Source organism: Budorcas taxicolor, chromosome 9, assembly GCF_023091745.1.
Source record: "Budorcas taxicolor isolate Tak-1 chromosome 9, Takin1.1, whole genome shotgun sequence".
Lineage (NCBI taxonomy): Eukaryota > Metazoa > Chordata > Mammalia > Artiodactyla > Bovidae > Budorcas > Budorcas taxicolor.
The window spans coordinates 35,007,677-35,024,565 of record NC_068918.1 but is presented as its reverse complement, the minus strand read 5'-3'; the positions used below and the strand labels follow the sequence as shown (position 1 = coordinate 35,024,565).

Sequence of the window (16,889 nt, the reverse complement as noted above, 5' to 3'; positions counted from 1 at the left end):
TATATTTTAATCAGATGGTTTGATTTTTGGTGTTGAGTTGTATGAGTCCTTTGTTATTTGGATATTAACCCTTTATCAGATATGTTGTTTGCAAATTTCTTCTCCTATTCAGCATGTGCCTTTTGATTGGTTGGTGGTTCCCTTTGATGTACAAAAAGCTTTTTTGATGTAGTTTGTAGTTTGATGTAGTCCCTTTTGTTTATTTTTGTTCTGTTTCCCTTGCCTGAGGAGACATATCCAAAAAAATATTGCTAAGACACGTCAAAGAGCATACTGCCTGTTTCCTCTAGGAGTTTTACGGTTTCAGATCTTAAATGTAAGTCTTTAATCTACTTTGGGTTTATTTTTTATATGGTGTGAGAAAGTAGTCCAATTTGATTCTTTTCTATGTAGCTGTTGAATTTTCCCTGCACGATTTATTGAAGAGTCTTTTCCCCTTTGTATTAATATACTATTGCCTCCTCTGTTATAAATTAACCATATAGGTGGGTTCATTTATGGGCTTTTATTTTAACATAAAAAATAATTGTTTCAGTGTACCTGGAATTTGCTACTGAGTGCTTTACTAATGCTGAAGTAAGTTTTTATTGAAAGATGACTAGTCAAGACTCCTTGGGATGCAAGTGGCTACAAGTCAAACTAAAATGGCATAAGTGATAAAAATGTAATATATTGGCATGCATAACTGAAAAGTCCTGATGGTACAGGGGTTTAGACACTGTATGGGAACTTGATCTCCATCTCTTGACTGGGCTTTTGCTATACTGGCTTCACTTTAGGCAGGTCTTTTCGTTACCAAGTTCAGGGTCATACTGCTCACCATACTATAGGCCAAAAAATCTAGAGACGAGGTATTAGGGCAAGAAATAGTGACTTTTTTGGAAAGCCAGAGGACTGAGACTAGTCTTCGACTTGTGTCCTGAAGAGCCATCTTGCTGGGGTTTGGATGCTAGTTTCTTTTATAGAACATAGAAGGGGAAGTGAAGCAGTAAAAAGGACAATAAATTGTTGCAGTTATTCCCTGGGATGTGGAATACAGACTCCCCAAGGGATGTGTTTTTACTTTCCTGCAGTTAGGTGGGCCTGGTCAGGATATTTCCTGTGAGCTCAACAAAAAGTATTCTAGGTTAACACTTGGGTGTGGGAGGCAGGGTTCCCAGAAGTTGGCCATTATGTTTAAGCTATGGCAGCATCCCTTTAGTAATTAACTTGCAGCAAAAGCAATAGAGAATACAAAGGCTAAGGTGGAATAAATGGATTAAATATGGAGTCACATTTGTTCTACCCTGGTGGCTTAGCAATATAAAGAATCCACCTGCCGAGACACAAGAGATATGGGTTTGATCCTTGGTTTGGAAAGATCCCCTGGAGTAGGAAATGGCAACCCATTCCAGTATTCTTGCCTGGAAAATCCTATGGACAGAGGAGCCTGGCGGGCTCCAGTCCATGGGGTCGTAAATAGTTGGACACAACTTGGTGACTAAACAGCAAGAACAAAGCATACTATCTGGGGCCTGTGGCAGCAGCATCTGGTTTCTGTTCGTGACTGCTTCCAGTGGAAAGCTTCTCTTTCCCACAGAGGTTCCAGGTTTGACTTTGATTCTGTACACTTAGGTCATATGGATGTATCTGAACCAATTACTGTAGCCAAGGAGAAGGCCATGCCTATGATACATGCACAGCTCTGGAGCTGAGATGTAGGGTCAGTACAATGGGGGCATGTTATATATGATTGGGCTGAGGGGTTCCCCAGGAACATCAGATAGAGTGGAGGCAGATACTGGATTGGCAGGAACAGATGTCTGTTAAAGTGAGCTATATGATTATTTTTATGGTCCAGGCTGATGTAAGTTATAATTTGTTATGAGAGTATTCTTAAATGGTCATATGAAATCGACATTGGTTCTGTTGAAAGTGTTTGGTATTAGGTTCTTATGGCATGAGTAACATAGGCTATATGAATCACTCTAACCTCAACTCTATATTGTATTTCAAGAGACTTTCCACAGACGCCCTGGATATTTTAAATGCATCTACAATGTAATATGCTTTTAACGTTAGTCATGTCGTTAAATTCTTGTGTTGGTTGTTGTTTCTGGCACCATCTCGGCAGAATGACACAGTGACTTCTGGGGCTTCCATTCTTAGCAGGAAATGCCTTCTCCTAGGTCCTGTTCTGGAACCCTAATGTATTAGAATCTTCCATAGACAAAGGTATGGTGTTCAGAAGTCATCTGAAATATTGCTGTGGCTATACAGTATTTTTGACTGCCTTTAAAGTAAACTATTTAGAGGGAGAATATACAATGACCAACTCAGTATGGGGAAACAGTTGAACATTTTGATACTCACCAGGTGTGTTGGGTCCATTAGTCAGAGCCCAGTCATACACCCTTGCAGAGGAAGCAAAAGGATGCTGGGTGGATTCCTGTCGGGCATGTATGTAGATTATTCTGTGAGCACAGGTAGAATTACTGTGCCTGGAGCCAGTCTCTTTTTCACCCAGCCCTTGTTTACTTAAAATCTGTTTCCTTTATAAAATGTTGCTTTTATGTTTCTATTTTTAGTCGTTTCTAGTTACATTTCCCGGCTTAGGCTTTTTCTTTTCGGTTGGGTGGCAGCAGTTGGGTTTTGTTACTGGGGGAAGTTGAAAGGAGGCGTGCATGTGCACCCCCACACACACGCAGCCACTTCCTTTTACATTCTGGGTTGTAGAAGTGCTTCAATTTGCCAAGGCCAGCTGCTTCCTCATATTTCACTCAGTTGATCATTAGACAAATATTTATTGAGGTCTATTATGTGCAAAGCATTGTATCCTCAAAGAAGTTATAGTATTTATATAAAACATAATTATTGCTACAAAAGATGCAAAGATTAAGTGCTCTGGGGACCTACAGCGGAGAGGAGTGAATTTCCAGCTTGGACAGAGGGAAGACTTCGGAGGAGGTAGCACGGGAGTTGAGCCCTGCAGGACAGGAAGGTTGAGATGTGCCAGCGGCACATGCGCAATAAATTCCCTGGGTGGTAAACTCATTATTAGTAACTCTGAAACCGAGAACAGCCTTCAGGAAGGGCACCCGTGAATCCAGCAGAAGAGGTTTTAGGAACTACATTTCATTTCTTGTTGAAACATCAGAAGAGTTGCCTTTACACATCCCCACTCATCGCTTCCTAGTTCTTATGCTGTCCTCTTGCTTAACTAGTGAAAACTGGGCTAATTTTTTAAAAACGAGCAAAATGAAATATTTGTGGAGTCCAGATTTTTTTCAAAAAGTGTTGTTGTTTTGACTCAACAGAAGGGCAGGTTTGCACTGCTGCCCTTAAATTCTGAGCAGTGATCCCAGCAGGCTGAGATCTGTTCGTACTTGCCCACCCTCCACCCCTTCCAATCTTGTAGACAGAGAAGTGTTGATTCACATGTGCAGAATATGCTTAAGCAAGGATAGGAAGGAGTTTTCTTCCTAACAGTTTCAGGTATAAGTTATAAATAGACTCTAGATGATAGATATACCAGAGCATCTCAGAAATGAATTTTGGATTTTTTACCCCCATATTCATGGGTGATTCATCTGGGGCTGCATCTTGGAAAGAAAACAACACTACTGTCAATTCAAGTGACATTTTAATAAATGGGTTTCCTGTTTCAACTTCAGTGAGTTAGAAAGGTTTACTTCAGTGTTGGGTGTTTTCTTTTTTTTAATAAATTTATTTTGTTAAACTGGAGGCTAATTACTTTACAATATTGTAGTGGTTTTGCCATACATTGACATGAATCTGCCACAGGTGTACACGTGTTCCCCATCCTGAACCCCCCTCCCTGCTCCCTTCCCATCCCATCCCTCTGGGTCATCCCAGTGCACCAGCTCCGAGCACCCTGTCTCATGCATCGAACCTGGACTGGGTGTTTTCCTATAAGTAATGTATTTTAGTTTTATAGGGAAGTACAGTACCCAGACTTGTTAAACAAACACCAACAAAAGCACTGGCTGAAGTGTCTTTCAGAGCTTGCTCGACTTGTCTCCTGAGTTTTCTGTCTTTCCCTCCTCACTGGCTGTTTTCCTTTCAAACCTTAAAGTCAAACAGTCAAGCAAAAAGGACTCTAAGCCTCTTGACCCTCTAAACTTCTGTGCCTCTCTAACTTGCTATGGACCCAGAGCCTTGTCAGGAGAACTTTTTGTGATATGTCGTAACCTCTTTGATTTCTTTTTAGGTCCTGGCTTTTGTAAAGTAGATTTTCTTGCTCTGTGGAAACTCCTCCTCTGTTGCAGCGTTCTGCGATCCCTCTGTTTTTTTCTCTTCATGACTAAGCCAACGGCTGTGTGAACAGAGGCCACACACTCAGGCACCCATGAGCTGTACAGCCTTACCCTGTCAGCACTGGGATCCTGGTCAATGCCCTTACTTAAAAATGAAAATACAGACTTGTACAAAGGTTAAGGGATCTCTTTAAAGTTATCTGAAAGTTAATGTCATGACCATATTTAGAACCAGCCTCCTAATCCTTCATCTCACAGTGTTGGAGAATACAATTTTAAAATTGCTTAATGAAAAAAAAAATTGCTTAATGAGCTTCTGAAGTGGGAGAGCAGTATTTTCTGAAATAGACTGTGATTAGTGCTTATAGCAGTTTCTCCATTCAGATGGCCAGAAGTGAGTCCAGATGTTAGCTGTCGTAACTAATTATCACTTGAGGTTTTTGCAGTGTTCTCTTTGATGGCTGTTTATTTCCAAGTAATAACTGTACTTGAGTTTTTAAGCCCTTTAGATAAGTTATAATCTGTTCTAATTGTGAAGCATGTGGGCTGTATTAAGTAGAATAGTAAATGAAAGTATACTTTACAGGGTAGGTGGCAGTTCAGGTCAAGAAATGAGACCTGGTGAGCCTCAGGAGCCTTGGACAAGGGTTCATTCATCCTTGGCCACTAACTGATTGTGTCACCTTAGACAGGTCACATCCCATTCAGAACAAACAGCAACAAATAATTCCACGTGATACTTCTTACCCATCTCTGAACTTTTGAGGGCAAGAATCTTGTCTTTTTCACCTTGCGTTCCTAGTATCCCAGCACACATGGTAAATGACCTGTCTGTTAAGTAATTTTTTTTCTGTGTCTTTAGGTTTTCCTTTCTGTAACATGTGAAAAACAGCCCCTCCCTGTTACTGACTCCAAGCTCACACTGCTCGCCACACAACAGGCCAGTTAATTGACAGACAAGGCATGAGGGCAAGGAATAGCTACTCTATTTAGAAAGCTAGCAGACCTAGAAGATGGTGGGCCATCTTTGTCCCAAAGAACCATCACCAAGTTAGAATTCAGGCTGCTTTTACTCTAAAAGGGAAGGAGGCGTGGCGGATTGCTGCAAATGTCTTGGTACTGCAACCCTTTGTTGGCAGCTATCCATGTAGGTCCAGTCACAGTGTTCCTATAAGCCTCCACAAGACAACTATACGTTTCTGTTCTAGAGCTATTTATCTCTATATGAATGGGAAAGTGTTACACCTTTAAAGGTCAGAGTCTTGAGAATCAACTATGATGTATATTTCAGTGTATAAGCAACATTCCTTTATGGAGGTGCTGCACCAGCATGACTAAGCGTGGGCAACAGAGCACAAAGGTTAGAGCTAAAGGAACAGATTCAATGTGGAGTCAAGTTTGTTCTCTTTTGTAGAAGAATAAATGTGATAACAGATGTAAAAAGTGTTTTGGAAAGTACCATAGGCATAAAGGTATTATTCCTTTAAGCTGTGAGAGGACCAGTGCAGGGCAGTAAATTAACTGAGGGGGAAACATTGAGTATCTCCTAGATGTAACAGAATTGAAAAACTCTTTTTCCCTTCAAGGACTTTATCTTTGGATAGGAAACAACATCAATAAGGTGGTTTTGTTGACTTTCCTCTCTGAGTGTGGATCATTTAAAAGATAAAAAATGTGAAAACATTCCAGGAGATTGTTTCTTAGTTTTCCTGAGAGTTTGCTCAGTTTTGCTTTTTATGTAGTTGTGTTATGTTGGAAATCCTGATTGAAACAAAATGTTCATTATTTAGCTATTTTATGATTATTTAAAGCATTTTTTTTTTTTTTTCTGTCAGCTTCCCCCACCCACCCCCAGTGTGATTTGCTGTGTAATAAGAGACAGAACTTCTGTAATATCTTTCTGGAAAGATAACTTTTTGTTATCAACATTAAAGAATCCTTAGTTGTTTATTAGAAGAGTTTTTACAGGTTATTTCTTGAAAGTCCAAACTGTCTCCTTAGCATCAGAAATATAGAGAAGTAATCTTATTGGAGCTTTCTCAGGGAATAGGATTTGGTAAGCGAGAACATCAAAAGGTTCATGCAGATATTCTTTTTCTTGCCACTTTGATTTGTCCTACAAATTATCTGCTCCTAAAAGATTAATGGAGAGCAAGAAAAATTAAGATTACTAATTAGTAAAACAAATGAAAGTTGCCCTATGATACATATTTGCCCAAACGTGTGATTTATTACAAATGTAGACTATGAACTATAATGAGTCAGTGCTTTTGTTTCTTTAGATGGGTAGCCTATGAAAATCCTGACTTCACAGGAGAACAGTACATCCTGGATAAAGGTTTCTATACCAGCTTCGAGGACTGGGGAGGCAAAAACTGTAAGATCTCCTCTGTTCAACCCATATGTTTGGTAAGGAGTTATATTTTTCTATGAGAACATTTGCCTGAATTTTGGATTCCATTAATGTGTGCTTCTGGTTCATGAAACATTTTATTATAAGAAACTATCCTGAGGTTTTTAATGGTAATTGTTAATGATCTAGAGAAAAAACTTTCAAGATGTCTACCCTACTCATTTCCTTTTCTTTTCCCTTTAAAAATTCTTAGGATTCTTTCACTGGCCCAAGGAGACGAAATCAGGTAATTTAACAAATTCTCTGTTTTTCATAATTAGAAACCTTCCATTGAAAAGCTGAACTTATGTGTAAAACATAATACATTTAGGGACATATTGTTAGTTTTACCCATTTTTATGCCTGAAAGCATAACTGTATTTTAAAATTAGATTTAAGTTTACAGTAAGGCTTAATTAGAGGTCTTCCCCGGTGGCTCAGTGGTAAAGAATCTGCCTGCCAGTGCAAGAGATGCAGGGAGTTGGGTTTGACCCCTGGGTTGGGAAGATCTCTTGGAGGAGGAAATGGCACCCCACTCCAATATTCTTGCCTGGAAAATCCCATGGACAGAGAAGCCTGATGGGCTATAGTCCATAGGGTCAGAAAGAGTCAGACATGACTGAGCAACTGATCACGCAAGGCTTAAATGATAACACTGACCCATATCTAAATACTTCTTATAAAATGTTTTTATATGTAAAGTTAAATTTTATATCATTAGTGGTTTATTTATATTAATATACTGGGATTAGTATTTCAAACAATAGCATATAGTTATTGTGGTAAACAATAAAATATATTTTCATATTTGCTGTGTCTGCATTAGACATTTTATATGGCTTCTTTTACATGGTCTCTCACTTAAGCCTTTGGAGTGCTGACTCTCTACATCAACTGAAGTGTTAATTTCCTTATTTAAGACTTTTTAATGTAGTGTTCAGACAGCCGTAATTAAAGAGTCACAAACGCGACTGTAGCCTCCTTTATTGGCATACACAGAGTCTAACAAGTCAGCAGGTGACTTCCACTGAGGGAGGAAAACTGTACTACATGTTTCCAAAATATAGTTTCTTATAAATGTTAGACCTGTCAACAATTACTTTTGGCCACAATAAAGCTTTAAAATGCCTCACAGCTTGTTAGGACAGGGTAGGATGTTCTGTAGAAAGCTGCCTCTATTGTTGGACTGTCCTTTGATGACTCTGAATTAAACAGTCGTGAATGGTGCAGCCAAAATACTTCTAATTAATCATTAATATAGATACAGAAAATTAAAGGATTTATAAAATTCACACCAGTTTACTGTAACAAAAGTTAACAGGCCTTGTTTGGTCATTTCAAAGGCTGAATGAATATATTTAGGAATATAATTTTACTTGTTTCTGTTTACTTTTTTCAAAGATTCACCTGTTTTCAGAACCACACTTTCAAGGTTGCAGTCAATGTTTTGGAGAAACAATAAGTCAAATTGATGATTCATTCTCTACGAAGTCTTGTAGAGTTTTAGGAGGCAGGTAAGCAAAACAGTGGACTGGAAGAGCCCAATCAGTGTGGGAAACAGGATTCATACCAGCACATAAATATACCTGTAGATGCTTGGCACTATAAAACCACCAAATAGTGAGTACTGAAGTATACTTTAGAGCACTGGGTGCTGGACGTCAGAGGACACAGGCATCAATCAGTGGGGGCGGGAGAAGTTCAACATCATCCCCTCGTTGTGCAGTGGGATTGGGACCAGGTTCTTTGTACTGTAGGTCTCTCCTGTCATCTGTCAAGGGATTCTAGGTCATCTCCAAGGCTCATCCCAAGGTAGATTTGTTTACAGGTGGGTAGGAGGAGGGTAGGCATTCTGAATGTTAGGCAAGTGCATGGCTGGACTGGAGTGCTGATGAGGGGCACACTGCCCTCACTAGCTAGGTGGTCTCTGTAGTTGGGGAAGGGGAAGTGACTTTGGACAGGGAGGGTGGACTCAGATGATGACTTCCCTCAGCATGTGAGCTTAGACAGACACCACAGGATACACAAGACAGGACAAACAAGGAGTCCAAGCCAGGAGACGGGATCAGGAAGCCTTTAGAGCAATCTATGCAAAAGGCGATGAAGAATTAAGTCAAATAATAATAATAATAATAGTGTTAGTAATGCCTTTAATCCTACACTGAGGATTAGTGTATGAGAAGCTTCAAGGGCTTGGCGAAACCACCTTGGCCTGTAGTAGACTGCTGGCACCATGAGAGGAGCAAGGAATGCTGGAAGGTGGAAAGGGGAAAGCATGAATCACTTCATGGAGAAAAACAAGTTTATTTCCCAAATGCAAAGTTGCTATGATTATCAATTTGCTACAAGATGAAATGCAGTAAATATATCCAGATATTTTTGAAGAGAGAACACCATTAGCCATAAGAAGCATTGTGTTTACTGAATGGCAGGTTACCTCTAAAAATCAGACTTCTAGACCAGGAAGACTGATTATACACTGTACATGTGTGTGGTTTTCCCTTTGTAGCTGGGTTGCATATGATGGAGAAAACTTCTCTGGTAATCAGTACGTGTTGGAGGAAGGCCACTATCCTTCAGTGTCTGCAATGGGATGCCAACCTGGAGCAACTTTCAAGTCTCTTCGTTTTATAGATGTTGTAAGTACATCAGGGTGAATATAGTGCTAACAGAGATACAAAGCTGAGTCAGAGCAAGGGCACCAGCAGGTAGACGTCCTCATGGACAATTTGGAGGCAGAAAAAAATAATTACATAGTCTCTTTGAAGATCTTTAAAATGTAAATTGGTTTCATTTGCTGTTTTCTCAGGCTTGAGGAGCAGGCAGTGTTGGGTCAGTCCTGGTGCACTCTCATGGGCTAGTTCAAGGCCCTCTGGCTTGTTTTTCCGTTTCATACCTGACCCCTATGTCTAGACCATTCCCTTTACAGGCACCCATTCTAATGTGTTTGGGGTACAGCTTGGATATTCTTATAAAATATATGTTTTATAAAAATATGTATAAAGGCTTTTATTTTATATACAGTATTATGCTATAGTTCTCATTGTGTTATAAACATAACTACTTACATTAAAAATGTTTGAGTCATCCATTATGCTGTATGTACATCTAGAGTCTAATGTGTGTACATGATGTAATATGTACATACAATACGTAGTCAATAACCAGATGTACATACAGCATAATGGATCACCCTGAGAGGGAGTCTTTGGGGAACATAGATTACAGGGGGATTTACTGGATTTCATGTGCACGAGTATGCAATTTCACGAAGTACTACCCAATTCCACCACTTTACATTGTGGCCGGCAGTGCGTGTGGGTTCCTATTTCCGGTATCATTGCAATTACTGAGTATTCTGACATTCTAACTTTTGTCACTTTGAAAGAATGGGGTAGACAGTATTATCTCATTGTTAGTTACTAGTCACTTGGGTTTCTGCTCAGTGAATTGCCTACTTATATCCTTTTCCCAGCTCTTTAGTTTTCTGTCATTATTGATTTGCAGAAATTCCTTATAGTTTTAAAATCTATTTATTCTGTTGTTTTAGAGATTTGTAATCAAATTACTTCCCCCAGTTTATCATGTATGTCTAATCCAGATTATAGTGCTCCTTTTTGACCAGAAATCTTTAATTTTGACACAAAGCAATATTCAATAGAACAAAACTATAAGACAATGTTCAGATGTTAAAAGTCTCTGGGGTCTGACAGTTTGGGAAACATGTTAGTATTTGGTAGCTGATGAAAAGCTTCCAGTTGGTGATTTTAGTGTTAAAGGTAGAAAGAACATATGTGTTAGTTGGCTTTTTCTCATCTCCTCCTGCCCTTTCATATAACAAAAATGTTGACCTTTCTTGAGATGTGAAAATAGTAGCAGTGGAATATGGGATGATGTGGTAAGATTCATTAACTTACAAATAACAAAAAACCTTAAAACTGGATATTTAACCTGCCTGGAGTTCTAAGAGCTACCTACAGATATTGTTAAAAATAATAAAAACAAACCCACTTCAGATGTAAAGCTTTCAAATGTTTTCCTTCAGCCAGAACTTAGTACATACATGCTCACCTAATTTTTGGCACTGATATTCTTTTAAGTTTTGATTATGGGGAAATGTACATTTTACACCTACTGAGAACATATGTTTTAACTGTGACATAATCAAAATCGTTAGGTGGTTGTCACTAAATTAGAGTGCTTGGTATGTTTTGGCATGTCATCTCAGACAGAAGTGCAGTGAGAGGACAAAGTGGTGATGCTGCTACAGTTTTCCTTCCAAGTTTTACACAATTCCAAGACCACATAGACCATCTCTGCACAGATCTGTTCTGTTCATTGGTCTTTCTACACATCAAGGCACAGCACATAAACAAAGCAGTAAGATGCCACACCCCTGGCACAGAACTTTTAAGCTGGAGAATTTTTGATGTATCGTTTTATGATTTTAGGATTATCATCATTGGAGCTTAGTCTAGGGTCATAAAGATCTGTGATTTGAAAAACAAGCATCAACAGCCAACTTTTCTGAAAATCAGTGGACTTCTGTGCTGTTGTCCTTTTTAAGTGATCATCTGAACATGGGGCTCCCATCTTGTTTTTTTCCTTCTTCCTAACAATTATTCCTACAGGAAAGTTTGGCAGCATACAGAATCACTGTCTCATTGACAGTTAAAAAACCACCACCAAAAGACATTTGAAAATGCATATAAGTGGAAGGCTCCTTCATCAGGCCAAGTTGCCACTCAACCCCAAAGATCACTATAACCCCCAGCCTCTCACCCCAGCCTCTAATTAGCTCCTCCTAATCTCAACAGAGAACAGCCAAGTTGAAAATAAACTCTGTTAGAATTGGCAGTCCAGGTGCACACAGCTGTTCCTTTATGCCTGGGCTGTCTTCCCCACTTTAGAACGCTTTACAGTCACCTGCCTTTTTCGACAAGGGGAAGCTTTCTGGCCTCCATTTTTCCTCTCTCTAGCTCCTGAGCACATAAACACCCAGACTTTCTGGGAAAGGGAACTTACGAGCCATCAACCTGGCCAGATCTTGTGCTTTGTCTTTGAAACAAGATGATTTTCACATGAGCTCAAGTTACCATCAAGGGGGAGTAATAAAACATTATTTTTGTTCCTAAATAGGAATTTTCTGAGCCAACAATTATTCTTTTTGAAAGAGAAGACTTCAAAGGAAAAAAGATTGAATTTAATACAGAAATAGTTAATCTCCGATCCCTAGGATTCAACACGCACATACGCTCTGTCCAGGTGATTGGTGGCATGTAAGTGAGTTACCTATTTGTTTATTCAGTTGACTTTAAAAATTAAGTTTGATCATATTTCTTTTCTATGTCACCTTAACCAAATTGATGTGTAATCCCTTATTTTCTGTAAGGGTTAGTATTTATGCTCCTTCATAGTATACTTTTCCCATTTGGAAAAGCCATGTGTGTGGCATCATCTCTTCATTCAGATTTTCAGTTGACTTAAGGTAAGAACTTTAACATTTCTTGAAGTTCCTAGGTGAATACTGTAATAAATCTATTGAGTATTTTTTTTAGCAAGTAGGAAAAAAAAAAAACAAAACTGATTTTGCTTACTCCTTTGAAAGACCAAGTCATTTAATTTTAGAGTAAGGGTTGAGATTTTCCTTCAGCCAGGAGTGACCAACAGATGCTATATGCTAAACGATTAAAAGTCAACACAAGAAGATTTTTCTCAGCTTCGAATAATTCTGAAATTAAGACATAAAAAATGAATACAGACTATCAGTGTAACATGTTTTTAAGAAGGTGTTTTTCGTTCACTCGCCAAAACAATAGGTATGGTCTGAAGGCATCCAACACTGGAGTGGACTATGGCTATTTAAAAAACAAATTCAGGTTATTGGGTGGTAGAGTTGTACGTGACATTCTTCCCCAACAGGTTTAAATTAGTATTTTGTTTCTATGATAAAATGGCTAAGATGATAACATTTTAGAGTTCCGGGATTAAAAACAGAGAACATTCTTCCTTGATATATAATACATCAACCCAAGAGGAAGGTTGCTTGCCTGCTGGTCTGTGCTGGAACCCGTACTTCACGTGTGCGTATCACAGCACTCCTGGGTGGAACAGACCTGAGCAGACCTGAGCAGGTCTTTAGCAGTTTTCTGGACTGAGGAAGATTATTCTCATTTTGAACAAAATTTTATTATTTATTTTTATCTAACCCTTATAGAACACTTACTATGTATACGAACTTTACAAGTATTAATCATTTAAAGCTCACAGGAAGTACTGGGCTGTCCTGCTAAAAGACTAGCTTTAGCTCATTGCCTTACTGGAAAAAAACCCTACCGACTTCTCTTTAAGAGTGGAACTTTGGGGCATAAATACTCATGTACCATGAATTTGTTTTGTCAAGAAGTGGGTGCTGTAACTGTTTTTGAAAATAAGGTAGTTTCCTTTTTTTAAAAAAACCTCCAATGTATATTTGAAGTATTATATAAAAGCTCAGCCTAAAAATCGGAACATTCTGAAATGTAATTGGAGCTCATTGTCAAATAGACATTGCCACTTACTGCAGTCGTCTCCTTTTGTTTTCCAGATGGGTTACTTATGAATATGGCAATTACAGGGGCCGACAGTTCCTACTGTCACCAGCAGAAGTACCTAAGTGGTATGAATTCAGTGGCTGTCACCAAATAGGTTCTCTACGACCTTTTGTTCAGGTATTTTCTTCTTGTGGGTGTTTTGAATAGACTTTTCTCTGAAATTTTTTTGGTAAATATATTTAACTTTTTAGTTTCAATTAGTTTGAAATTGGCTTCTCTCCCACCCCACCCCCTGAGAATTTCTGAATTTGGGCTATGTTTCTGGTGCTAAAAAGGTTATGACTGCTTCAGAAATGTTATTTCATCCGACATCAAAACGTGGCATGTCCCAAGCCCTGGCTTGTCCATAGGCAGCTCCCAGCCCCAGGCACTCTGAAATTCTGTCAATCTCTCTTCATTGAGAAAATCCTAAAGCCTCTGAAACTCTGACACAGCCGTTATTCCTAATCCAGCCTCATTCTGGATTCTGCCCCTGCTGTTGATGCTGTTCAGTGCTTCTAAAATACAACGTGTCAGTGACTATTGCTTGGGTTCTTATCTTCTAGAAACGAATTTATTTTAGACTTCGAAACAAAGCAACAGGGTTATTCATGTCAACCAATGGAAACCTAGAGGATCTGAAGCTTCTCAGAATACAGGTCATGGAGGATGTCGGTGCTGACGACCAGATCTGGATTTATCAAGAAGGATGCATCAAATGCAGGGTGAGATTTGGGGTTAGACAAGGGTCTGTAAGGGCATCTCTCTTCAAGTAGATGCTACTTCACAATTTCCAGAGCTCTTTTGGAAATAAGTTGGAACATTTTTCATGAAAATACTTCTTAGCTCTGATAGAAATAGTCAAGGAATCTAAAAAGGAAGTAAATCTAACACCGATCCAAGAAACAACTTTATACTTGATTTTTATACAGAAATGGAAAGGAAAAAGGAAGTGTCTGTGTTACTCTCCCATTTTTCTTTCACCTTCTTGTTACAGAAATAAAACTTCTAAGCCTCATCACTATCAACACAGATCTCTCTCGGTCTGCATTTTGAAGGACCCTGTAGACTAGGTGAAGAGTGAAGAGATACCACCCCGTGTACCACACACTCCATTTCCTAGTTGTCATGCCTTGTAATTTCCCTCCTATTGCTCCCACCATAATGCATGTTTAAATGCTGAGCAGAGTAAGATTTATGAGAGAACTCATGCTTCTATTGTAGATAATCTTTTTAACTCTTTGATTTTATGGGCTTGACCGTTTGCTCCTGAATTTTTTTTTTTTTTTTTTTTAATACTGGTGCCCATGAGTCAGCAGGACGCATACAGCCTTGTGAAAGGAAGACAGCTTGTTAACTAGGTCTGCTGTGCTTAAGGAAGAATCATCCTTTCTGTAAACAGATGTATACCCTTTAGATGTTTAGAAAAGAGCACAAGAAACAGAAGCAACTAATACAGAGGCACTGAAAAAGCCAGGGAACATTTCATGCAAAGATGGGCTCGATAAAGGACAGAAATGGTATGGACCTAACAGAAGCAGGAGATATTAAGAAGAGGTGGTAAGAATACACAGAAGAACTGCACAAGAAAGATCTTCATGACCCAGATAATCATGATGGTGTGATCACTCACCTAGACCCAGACATCCTGGAATGTGAAGTCAGATGGGCCTTAGGAAGCATCACTACGAACAAAGCTAGTGGAGGTGGTGGAATTCCAGTTGAGCTATTTCAAATCCTAAAAGATGATGCTGTGAAAGTGCTGCACTCAATATGCCAGCACATTTGGAAAACTCAGCAGTGGCCACAGGACTGGAAAAGGGCAGTTTTCATTCCAATCCCAAAGAAAGGCAATGCCAAAGAATGCTCAAACTACCGCACAATTGCACTCATCTCACACGCTAGTAAAGTAATGCTCAAAATTCTCCAAGCCAGGCTTCAACAGTACGTGAACCGTGAACTTCCGGTTGTTCAAGCTGGTTTTGGAAAAGGCAGAGGAACCACAAATCAAATTGCCAATATCCACTGGATTATCAAAGAAGCAAGAGAGTTCCAGAAAAACATCTATTTCTGCTTTATTGACTATGCCAAAGCCTTTGACTGTGTGGATCACCACAAACTGGAAAATTCTTAAACAGATGGGAAAACCAGACCACCTGACCTGCCTCCTGAGAAATCTGTATGCAGGTCAGGAAGCAACAGTTAGAACTGGACATGGAACAACAGACTGGTTCCAAATAGGGAAAGGAGTATGTCAAGGCTGTATATTGTCACCCTGCTTATTTAACTTATATTCAGAGTACATCATGAGAAACACTAGACTGGATGAAGCATAAGCTGGAATCAAGATTGCTGGGAGAAATATCAATAACCTCAGATATGCAGATGACACCACTCTTATGGCAGAAAGTGAAGAGGAACTAAAGAGCCTCTTGATGAAGGTGAAAGAGAAGAGTGAAAAAGTTGGCTTAAAGCTCAACATTCAGAAAACTAAGATCATGGCATCTGGTTCCATCACTTCATGGCAAATAGCTGGGGAAACAATAGCATCTCCAAAATTACTGCAAATGGTGACTGCAGCCATGAAATTAAAAGATGCTTACTCCTTGGAAGAAAAGTTATGACCAACCTAGACAGCATATTAAAAAGCAGAGACATTACTTTGCCAACAAAGGTCTGTCTAGTCAAGGCTATGGTTTTCCCAGTAGTCATGTATGGATGTGAGTTGGACTATAAAGAAAGCTGAGCACCAAAGAATTGATGCTTTTGAACTGTGGTGTTGGAGAAGACTCTTGAGAGTCCCTTGGACTGCAAGGAGAATCAACCAGTCCATCCTAAAGGAAATCAGTCCTGAATATTCATTGGAAGGACTGATGTTGAAGCTGAAAGTCCAGTACTTTGGCCACCTAATGTGAAGAAATGACTCATTTGAAAAGATCGTGATTCTTGGAAAGATTGAAGGTGGGAGAAGGGGACGACAGAGGATGAGATGGTTGGATGGCATCACCGATGTGATGGACAGGGAGGCCTGGCATGCTGCAGTCCATGGGGTCACAGAGTCAGACATGACTGAGTGACTGAACTGAAAAAGCCACCTTCTCTCTGTGAATTATCTTAATTCAAGGAAATGGTATCTTTCAGCAGTTATTTTTAATGAACATTTCAGTGATATTATTTAACAACTTTGAATTCAGTAGTTCAGCGAAAAAAAGTGTACTAGATTATCAGAATCCTTTTATCTCAACATAGAATAGTACACTTTTCAAAAGCATTTTCTACATCAACTTGTGTGAATGTCATATGAATATGACTACCATACCTTGTTTATATGTTAAAGGTAGATTCACTTCATAGAAGAATCCATGAGATTTTTGCATTGGAACACATCCAAGTTTTTAAAATGATAAAATGCCCTTTTAGCAACTTCAGTGCTACAACAGCCTTCAAAATTAGAGATACAGTCATATGCTGCAAGGCTCAGGCTGAGCTGAGCGCGGTAGATACGTCAGAGAGGATTTAGCTACAGACCCAGAAGCAGATCACAGTCCTTTGTAGGGGGGAGAAGTAAACGATGGGCACTTTTAGTGTTCTGAGGCTTCCCTTACTAATAAACCAGAGGACCTCATAAAGGGCTTAAGTCTCCCCTTACAAAGGACAAAAACTGAGAAC

At 39.2% G+C, this 16,889-nt stretch overlaps 1 protein-coding gene across 1 annotated transcript in view; it reads left to right on the top strand.

Annotated features, from left to right (window-relative positions):
- CRYBG1 (crystallin beta-gamma domain containing 1) overlaps positions 1–16,889 on the top strand; it is a 228,536-nt gene that overhangs the window by 206,944 nt on the left and 4,703 nt on the right. The window contains exons 14-20 of the mRNA XM_052645892.1: positions 6,539–6,665; positions 6,863–6,895; positions 8,050–8,162; positions 9,158–9,287; positions 11,788–11,927; positions 13,235–13,358; positions 13,787–13,945. Coding sequence (XP_052501852.1) covers positions 6,539–6,665; positions 6,863–6,895; positions 8,050–8,162; positions 9,158–9,287; positions 11,788–11,927; positions 13,235–13,358; positions 13,787–13,945 — 826 coding nt within the window. The remainder of the gene's footprint in view (positions 1–6,538; positions 6,666–6,862; positions 6,896–8,049; positions 8,163–9,157; positions 9,288–11,787; positions 11,928–13,234; positions 13,359–13,786; positions 13,946–16,889) is intronic.